Source organism: Bison bison, unplaced genomic scaffold (assembly GCF_000754665.1).
Source record: "Bison bison bison isolate TAMUID 2011002044 unplaced genomic scaffold, Bison_UMD1.0 scf7180017864064, whole genome shotgun sequence".
Classification (NCBI taxonomy): Eukaryota; Metazoa; Chordata; class Mammalia; order Artiodactyla; family Bovidae; genus Bison; species Bison bison.
This window is the reverse complement of record NW_011494636.1, coordinates 3,814,303-3,824,850: the sequence shown is the minus strand read 5'-3', so window position 1 is coordinate 3,824,850 and position 10,548 is coordinate 3,814,303. Positions and strand designations below refer to the sequence as shown.

Here is a 10,548-nt window from a genome sequence, read left to right as displayed (position 1 = left end):
GTTCTTTCCAAGAATAAGACAATTGTTTCACACGTACACAAGTGTCAACTTTTTTTCTCACAAAACTGATCACCTCCTCAAATCATATCCCACCAGCATCAGGACCTCAGAATCACTATTGTACTACCTTTCATGAGTTTTGATTCTCTCTGATTTTTCTTTCCATTGAAATATGTCTTATTCTACGTTTCTGACTTCCCACTGTTCAAATTCTATCAAAATGCCCTTCATATTCATTAGATCTGAAGACAAAGTCTGTATTGTCGAAATTTCTCTCCGTGTGGGTTCTGAGGTCTGGCTGCTTTGAGCATTACCCAAGAACTTGTTAGAAATGCAGAATCTCGGTCCCCCCAGACCTGAACAGGGTCTGTGTTTTAGCACCATGTCTGGGTGGTAAGCACCTGAAATGGTGAGAAGCGTGGCTTTGGGGTTGACTTCTCGTTCCTGTGCCTCATTGAATGTCTTGCATCTTGTAACTCATCTGAAATATGGGGTTCCTTTACTTCTGACCTTTAGTGACAATTTATCTTTACCACCAACACTTTAAGTTTTGCAGTTTTTCCAGTTTCTGAGTTTATTTTCTCTGGTTTTTCATTCAGCATGGTTGATGCATATTAAACAACCTGCTCTGAAAGAAAATTCTTCGGATATGAAAGTGTCAGTGGATCCTTCAAATCCCCTCATGAAGTTTTGCTGGTGGCATCTTCTACACTGAAGAGGAAGTGTGTCTCTCCCAGCATATCTGAAGAGTTTTCAACATGACCAGCTGCTCCTTCTGTTCCCGCTTTGCTCCATCTCCCATCCCTCAACTTTCAGCCTGCAGCAGGGAGTTTAATAGCTCAGCCTTTCATTCTTTTTTTCCATGGACTACCAAGACCACGGGAAAAAAGGATTACTATGGAATGTAAATGCACTGATTTCATTCTCTCTCTTGATTCTGGCTTCCAGCTTCAATTCCATGCTCTACCTGATGACATATACTTTTAAATATAGTGAAAATTTGATACATATGCAACTATAGGCTCACTTTTGTTACAGAACACACTTTATCTCCCTAGTCCTTCCAGTGTACTGTGGGGGCAATTCATAAAATGATGTTATCCTTGCTTTCCAGCTCAAGTGGTACTGGGGATCTGCTCCAACTAGGAAAAGTCCTATTTGCAGTGTAGCCCCAGCCTCTATCGGAGAAGGCAATGGCACCTCACTCCAGTACTCTTGTCTGGAAAATCCCATGGATGGAGGAGCCTGGTGGGCTGCAGTCCTTGGGGTCGCTAAGAGTCGGACATGACTGAGCGACTTCACTTTCAGTTTTCACTTTCATGCATTGGAGAAGGAAATGGCAACCCACTCCAGTGTTCTTGCCTGGAGAATCCCAGGGACAGGGGAGCCGGGTGGGCTGTGGTCTCTGGGGTCGCACAGAGTCAGACACGACTGAAGCGACTTAGCAGCAGTAGCAAGTATAATTAGCCTCTATAATTAGATGCCATCCCATTTAACTGCCTCCAGTCGCCTGCCTTCTTCAGCCATCTCTCCTCAGTTGGCTCATTTCCACATATAGCAGCTCATGAGCACCAAACAAAAGAAGAGAAGAAAAAGCCTGCACTGTTGGTTTTATTTTTTTAATTATTTTTGGATTGGGGTTTTAGTGTTTCTTTTTTATTAGCCCCATCCAGATGTTTCTCTTATGACCACTCATCACTAGAATGGCAGCTGCAGGCATCTCTTTGATGTCATACAGAAGAGCTAAAGCAAGTGGAAAGAGATGTCTTGACTCATGGTTGAAATGTCCCTTCTTCCTCACCCTCAATCCTCTTAACGTATCCGCCTTGATTCTATCTACTCTTTCTGATTCATCTCAGGCATCCCCCACCCTTGCCACTGTTTTCATAACTAATCCTTAACTAGTCCAAACTGGAAATCTCCCCTTCCTGGCCTCCTACTGCAAGATTAGTAACATGCATTTTTTGTACTTAAATATAATTTTTTAAAATAAAATATTACCTGGTTTGTTATTTTTTAAATTAAATCCTAAGTGTGTTTTCTCCCCAGGGAATTTCTAACCCCCTTTTAGGCAGACACTGTGCCATGTCCCTGGAATGTCTAATTCATAACTTGATGCTTAGTAAATGTGCATTCAAATAAATCAGAAAGAGAATACAGTGTACTGTGAAAATCAGTTGCAGCAAACTCTTTCTCCATGGCATGTTATGACCCATACAGATACTCATCTAATGTCAAGGGCTTAATTCTTATAAGAGAATGGGCTCCTGTGTAAAAACTCATTGGAAATACTCCTTGCACCATGGCCTATACAACTTTCATACAAACTTGTACACGTTATGAGAATCATTTTTTCATAATGATTACATTTTCCTTTGTCAAACCCACCTCAGATTCTGCATTATGTCAGGGCTGTTGCAAACAATTCTCCATGATGTGCACCATAGATTGAGGATGTGCCATTCACATTCATGTAGCTTAGAATAAATCCTTCAAAGTTGTGCAGAGTACAGCCTGCACAGACTCACAGGGCAGTCCTGATTGCAAGAGCTTATTCAACTAAGATATCAAGATCAAAGAACACAAGTAGAGGTGGCTACTTAGGGGTAAGACATATAGACTTAAAAACACAGTCCTATGTTTAAGCCCTGAGGCTACTATATGATCTTAGGAATTATGTCACATGACATTTCATGAAGATTCATAAATAAAGATTCACTAAATAAATTCCTCAAAGACCTTGGGTTTAACCTCCCTAAGACTTGGTCATAAGAATGAAGTATGCCTTGCTTACCTCACAGGGTTATTGCACTGATTGGGTATGAAATTGCTCTGTGAACTGAACCTTAAATGTAGACTTTTTTTTCCACCCAAATCTTGTCTTACATGCATTCAGTAGTGTAGGATTCTGGCCTTAGGCAAGGGCTTGAACACAAGCAGATCTGAGGTCTTCTCCTGAGATTAGAAACCAGAGGGGATCCTTCACTTGTGCCCCACTCACAACCCAGTGCTCAGATTTTCCCCACAGGTCAGCTCTACTTCCTGTGCCTTTGCTGGGGTCAGATGGGAGGGGATGGGTTGGAGAACAGACCCTCTTGGTTGGGATCCGGTCTCTACCTCTATTGGGTGACCCTGTAAGTCATTAACCTCACTGAATTTCAGATTTAGTTTGAAATAGGGATATCATCATCTTCCTCACACAGTTATGCTCCAGATTAAATGAAATAACCCATTTCTCCCATAACCCAGAATACCAGCCTTCATGAAACTGATAGAATCCAAGGTACATAGAATGATCCATTCCTCTGGATTTGTTTGCCACAGCTTGGAGGACCTGTGCTATACTATTTTAGTTTCCTCAAGAAATATTTTATTAAACTAAGGTTTAATCTTATGACTTTAGCTCTGATAAATCTGTCCCCTGAGTGTTACCCACCACCCCTTGGCCTCCCTAAGACTGTGCTGTGTTCTTTGTCACACATCTGAAACAGACCTAACTCCATAATAAGTTAATGAGAAAGAGATGAAGCAAGGAAAAGGTTTTATATTGAAGTCATACTGTGGAAAATTAATAAAGTTATCCTCTAGACATCTATGTTCTTCCCCATCAAGGTTCCTATTCTCTGCCAGCTGACTCAACTCTTTACTTCCCCTTTTGTGCAAAGTTCTGCAATTACCCTTCTCTTGACTCTAGCAATTTGGTTCTTCCTTCTGTTCACATGTTGCATTCAGGAAAGAATCACCACCAAAACAACCCCTAACCCACGACAAGGGATACGAAAATTTTTAGGGTAAGTAATGAGATTTTCACTTTCCTTTGCCCATAGTCTCGTCTATCTAGTGACATTTGGTATTTCATGATAAAGAGCCTTCCCTGTGTGACTCTGAAAGGTTTCAATGGAACTAAGGTTTATTCCTAGACAGTGTATTAAAAAGCGAAGACATTACTTTGCCGACAAAAGTTCGTATAGTCAAAGCTGTGGTTTTTCCAATTCCAGTTCCAGTTCAGTCTCTCAATCGTGTCTGACTCTTTGCAACCCCATGAACCGCAGCATGCCAGGCCTTCCTGTCCATCACCAGTTCCCGGAGTTTACCCAAACTCATGTCCATTGAGTCGGTGATGCCATCCAGCCATCTCATCCTCTGTTGTCCCCTTCTCCTCCTGCCCTCAATCTTTCCCAGCATCAGGGTCTTTTCAAATGAGTCAGCTCTTTGCATTAGGTGGCCAAAGTATTGGAGTTTCAGCTTCAACATCAGTCCTTCCAATGAACATCCAGGACTGATCTCCTTTAGGAAGGACTGGTTGGATCTCCTTGCAGTCCAAGGGACTCTCAAGAGTCTTCTCCAATACCACAGTTCAAAAGCATCAATTCTTCGGCACTCAGCTTTCCTTATAGTCCAACTCTCACATCCATACACGATCACAGGAAAAACCACAGCCTTGACTAGACGGACTTTAATGTGTCTGCTTTTTAATATGCTGTCTAGGTTGGTCATAACTTTCCTTCCAAGGAGTAAGCGTCTTTTAATTTCATGGCTGCAATCACCATCTGCAGTGATTTTGGAGCCCCCCAAAATAAAGTCATCCACTGTTTCCCCATCTATTTGCCATGAAGTGATGGGAAGGAAGCCATGATCTTAGTTTTCTGAATGTTGAGCTTTAAGCCAACTTTTTCACTCTCCTCTTTCACTTTCATCAAGAGGCTCTTTAGTTATTCTTATGTATAGATGTGAGAGTTGGACCATAAAGAAGACTGAGGGCTGAAGAATTGATGCTTTTTGAATTGTGGTGTTGGAGAAGACTCTTGAGAGTTCCTTAGACTGCAAGGAGATCCAACCAGTCAATCCCAAAGGAAATCAGTCCTGAATGTTCACTGGAAGGACTGATGCTGAAGCTCCAATACTTTGGCAACCTGATATGAAGAACTGACTCATTGGAAAAGACCTTGATGCTGGGAAAGACTGAAGGTGGGAGGAGAATGGGATGACAGAGGACGAGATGGTTGGATGTCATCACTGACTCGAAAGACATGAGTTTGAGTGAGCTCCGGGAGTTGGTAAGGGACAGGGAAGGCTAGTGTGCTGCAGTCCATGGGGTTGCAAAGACTTGGACATGACTGAGCAGCTGAACTGAACTGATTCTCTATTGTTCTTTTTTCTACATGTTAATTTTTTCTCAAATTTATTATTTTCCTTTTTTACTTTCTTATGGTTTATTCTATTGAATATAATTTTTTCCCTCTAACTCTTAAGTGTTTAATTTTTGTCATTTTACTTTTCTAAAATAAACAATAGACTTTTGGATAGCAGTCATTCTGACTGGTGTGAAATGGTACCTCATTGTGGTTTTGATTTGCATTTCTCTGATAATGAGTGATGTTGAGCATCTTTTCATGTGTTTGTTAGCCATCTGTATGTCTTCTTTGGAGAAATGTCTGTTTAGTTCTTTGCCTCATTTTTTGATTGGGTCATTTATTTTTCTGGAATTGAGCTGCAGGAGTTGCTTGTATTTTTTTGAGATTAGTTCACACCAGTCACAATGACTGCTATCCAAAAGTCTATAAGCAATAAATGCTGGAGAGGGTGTGGAGAAAAGGGAACCCTCTTACACTGTTGGTGGGAATGCAAACTAGTACAGCCACTATGGAGAACAGTGTGGAGATTCCCTAAAAAACTGGAAATAGAACTGTCTTATGACCCAGCAATCCCACTGCTGGGCATACACACTGAGGAAACCAGAATTGAAAGAGACCCATGTACCCCAATGTTCATTGCAGCACTGTTTATAATAGCCAGGACATGGAAGCAATGTATATGTCCATCAGCAGATGAATGGATAAGAAAGCTGTGGTACATATACACAATGGAGTATTACTCAGCCATTAAAAATAATACATTTGAATCAGTTCTAATGAGGTGGATGAAACTGGAGCCTATTATGCAGAGTGAAGTAAGCCAGAAAGAAAAACACCAATACAGTATACTAACGCATATATATGGAATTTAGAAAGATGGTAACAATAACCCTGTACGCGAGACAGCAAAAGAGACACAGATGTATAGAACAGTCTTTTGGACTCTGTGAGAGAGGGAGAGGGTAGGATGATTTGGGGGAATGGCATGGAAACATGTATAATATCATATAAGAAATGAATTGCCAGTCCAGGTTCGATACAGGATCCTTGGGGCTGGTGCACTGGGATGACCCGGAGGGAGAGTACAGAGAGGAAAGTGGGAGGGGGGTTCAGGATGGGGAACACGTGTATGCCCGTGGCAGATTCATGTTGATGCGTGGCAGAACCAATACAATATTGTAAAGTAAAAAAAATACATATATATAAAAATAAAATGCATTCAAGGTTTAAAAAAAACAAATAAATAAACAATAAAATGATAAAATTTCCTTGACATTTCTTTTGCTATACCCAGAAATATCAATATGTAGTATCTTAAATATTATTCAATTAATAATAATTCAAAATTCTCTTTGAGATTTTTTTGACTTAAGAGTTGTTTAAATACTTTCACATTATTAAGCATACTGGGATTTTAAAAGTTTGTCTTCTTAACTTTGAAAAGGCTTTTTTTCTGTATAATTCTGATTTTTCAAAACTTATTAACACTCGCTTTGTATTCTATGATCTATTTCTATACATGTTCCATGTGTAATAGAACTGATTAATTGTATTCTATACAGGTCCATGAAATCATACATAGGTGTTTTTGCATGAGGACTGTGGTTGAATATACTCTTTGATGAAGATGAGAGGCCTGATATCTATAAAGCTGGGCTCTTTAAACACATTGCTGTGTAGGAACAAACAGTAGTTTCTAACTTCTGGGCCTTAAATTCCTTCTGAGTAAGGAACCTTTATTTTTTACATCCATATATACATCTGTATTTTTTTCAATTAGTGGATAGTGAAAATAACTACCATCCTGCAGTTTTTAAACATTAATGAATGTTCCTCATAACAAAAAAGTTTGGAAACTACTCCTCAGGTATACGCTTTCTAAAGATATACTGATTTCTCGAGAACATTCACACAGTGCTTCAGAAGTAATTAGCACAACTGTGCATGTCTCATGTGTATCATCAAACTTGCCTCCTGCCTGTTAACTCTAAATCAATATGAAACTGACTGTGTAATCAAAGGTGAACCCAATGGACAGGTCCCAGCACACCAAGACAGGAGGCCAGTCTGCAAGAGGGTTTCTGTCAAAACTGCTTTGTGGAAACTAAACACAGATTGATTTCATTTAAGGATTCCCTGGTGGCTTAGAGGGTAAAGAGTCTGCCTGGAATGAAGGAGACCTGGTTTTGATCCCTGGGTTAGGAAGATCCCTCGGAGAAGGAAATGGCAACCCACTCTAGTATTCTTGCCTGGAAAAATCCCATGGATGGAGGAGCTTGGCAGGCTACAGTACATGGGGTCGCAAAGAGTTGGACACGACGGAGTGACTTCACTTCCCTTAAGGGTTCAGAATTGATTCAAACCCACGTCTCTCTCTCTCTAAGAGCTCTTTAGTCTGGGGACTTTTTCCATTCTCAGACTCCACCACTTGTCGTAGTGAATCCAAAGTCATTTTGTCATATCCTTGACTTAGTCCTAAATTAAGAATAAAGGAGAAATGTTCATGTAGAGGAAATATAACAAAGGAGGGACTTTCCTACAAGATCTTTGAAAAAAAAAAGAATATTTGCATAAACCATTTTTAACCAGCGTCTTTGTGTCTTTTCTGAATGCTTTGTTATACTCCCTTGCATTTCCCTTTCTGTCCCTGGACCCCAGCTAGTCGGAGACCAAAATCTAATTCTGTTTCACTTTGGAATCTTCCTGGCTCCACCCTCATTATCATGCTTGAGTGATTACATCTATTGACCTGTCTCCCTGCTTCCGTTTCTTTCCACTCCTTAACCCCTAGGAGCGCTAATCTTCCCAGAATATCACTGTAATTCTATCCTCTCTTGCTCAAGCTTTCCCAGAAACTACCAAGTAAACTTCACATGTGTTAGTCTGGAGTTTAAAGATATTCTGTGCCTATTCATTGCTGATTCTCTGCTAAGCCCGTATGCCTGTCTGATATCCCTGACTTCCATATCTATGTCTTAGATAGTTAACTCACCTTCTGGTTCCTAACTAGACCTCACTCAAGATTTATTTTATCTGTAAATTCTGCTGCCCTTTGTCAAGTGGCCCCTCTCTCTTCTGGACTGCAGTACCTCTGGGCTTGCACACTTGGCATGCCAGAGTTCACACTGCCTCCACAAGCAGTTAGAGATGTTCTTCTCCCTCCCCTCCAGATGCTGGGTTCCTCAGGGCAGGACTTGGCCCCTGGTAACATTTTTTACAATAGTGACTTTTCAGTAGACATTTATCAGTTAACTAAAGACCACAGTCTTATGCTGCTGGCTGCTCTTTACCCTAAACATGCCCGTGTAACTAAAATTAAAAAAGCAACCACTTTGAGCATCTGTCATCCTCCATATATAGGGGTGTGTTCTAAGGATGCTGAGATAAAGAGACACAGCCTGGCCTCTCAAGGTCACTTTCTTGGGTGATTTTGGCATGAACTGGGGAATGGCCACATTCTTTCAGCCTACCCAAGCAGCTCAGCATTAGTACTTCAAATTAAATCTATTTTAAGTAATTTTTATTACCTTTTTTCTTCAACATTGGACACATAGCTCCTTTTATTTATTTTAAAATTTATTTTATTTATTTTAAATGTTAGTTTAATGTGTTATTTTTTATATTATTTATTTTAAATGTGTTAGTTTCTGCTGTACAGCCAAGTGATTCAGTTATACATATATATGTATGTATATATATTCTTTTTCATTATAAGATATTGAATATAGCTCCCTGTGCTATACAGTAGGACCTTGTTGTTTATTTTTTATATAGTAGTTTGTATCTGCTAATCCCAAAAACCTAATTTATCCTTCCCCCTTTGTCTTCTGTGTCTGTGAGTCTGTTTCTGTTTTGTAAATAAATCCATTTGTATCATACTTTAAAGTTCATGTGTAAGTGATATATGATATTTGTCTTTCTCTGCCTGATTTACTTTACTTAATATAATCTCTAGTTCTATCCATGTTGCTGCAAATGGCATTATTTCATTCTTTTCGTGGCTGAGTAATATTCTACTGAGTATATATGTGTGTGTGTATATATATATATATATATATCACATCTTCTTTGTCCATTCTGTCAATGTACATTCAGGTTGATGCCTTGGCTATTGTAAATAGTACTTCTATGAACTCTGGGGTGCATGTATCTTTTCAAATTAGAGTTTTCTCTGGATGTATGCTCAGGATCATATGGTACTTCTATTTTTAGTGTTTTTAAGGAACCTCCATTCTGTTTTCCATAGTGACTGTACCGATTTACATTCCCACCAACAGTGGAGGGGTGTTCCGGTTCTTCACACCATCTCCAGCATTTATTGTTTGTGGACTTTTTAGTGATGGCCCTTCTGACTGGTATGGGGAGATACCTCACTGTAGTTTTGATTTGTATTTCTCTGATAATTAGTAGTGTTGAGCATCTTTTCAGGTGGCTATTAGACATCGGTATGTCTTTGGAGAAATGTCTATTTAGGTCTTCTGTCCATTTTTAAAATTGTGTTGTTTGTTTTTGGTATTGAGTTGTTTGAGCTATTTGTATATTTTGGAAATTAAGTCCTTGTCACACACAGCTATTTTTTAAAAAATATATATGTATTTATTTTTGGTTGTGCTGGGTCTTCACTGCTGAGCATGGGCTTTCTTTAGTTGGGGTGAGTGGGGGCTACTCTTGTTGCGATGTGCAGGCTTCTCATTGAAGTGGCTTCTCTTATTGTGGAGCACAGGCTTTAGGGCTCGTGGGCTTCAGTAGTTGTGGTGCATGGGCTTAGTTGCACCATGGCATGTGGGATCTTCCAGGACCAGAGACTGAACTCATGTTCCCTGCATTGGCAGGTGGATTCTTAACCACTGGACCAGCAGCAAAGTCCCACACAGCTCTTTTTAATATCACCTTTCCTTACCTGTTAAACAGACACTAGTCGTGTGGACTAAAGTTATTTAACATCTTTGAGTCTCAGTTTCCTAAAATTTGAAATAGTCATAATAAAAGCTGTGGCCGAGGACTAAATTCTATGAGGAATGTAACCCAGTTGTCAAGTAGGGTCTCTCTGCCCCTGAAAATCCCAATTATTAATGGATTTTATGGATTATCATTAATAGATTATACAATGCATCAAAATACTTATTGTGGAAGCCCAAAACCCTCTCTGAAACTTCTCAAAATTCCCTTAATTTTCATGTTTACTGTGGTACTAATTTTCTTTTAAATATTTTGCTTCTGCCAAAGTAATTTTTTAAAAGATTTTTTAAATGTGGGCCATCAAATTAAAAAGTCTTTATTTAATTTGTTACAAATTGCTCCCATTTTATGTTTTGGATTTTTGGCCACAAGGCATGTGAGATCTTAGCTCACCAACCAGGAGTCAAACATGAATCCTCTGCATTGGAAGATGAAGTCTCAACAACTAGACTGC

At 39.6% G+C, this 10,548-nt stretch overlaps 1 protein-coding gene across 2 annotated transcripts in view; it reads left to right on the top strand.

The window, feature by feature from the left end:
• The window catches only part of SELL (selectin L), a 26,164-nt gene extending 24,138 nt beyond the window's left edge, over positions 1–2,026 (top strand). For both annotated transcript variants that reach the window (XM_010836699.1, XM_010836698.1), the window contains one exon: positions 600–2,026. In XM_010836699.1, coding sequence (XP_010835001.1) covers positions 600–618 — 19 coding nt within the window. In that variant the 3' untranslated portion in view covers positions 619–2,026. The remainder of the gene's footprint in view (positions 1–599) is intronic.
• Positions 2,027–10,548: the final 8,522 nt, after the last annotated feature.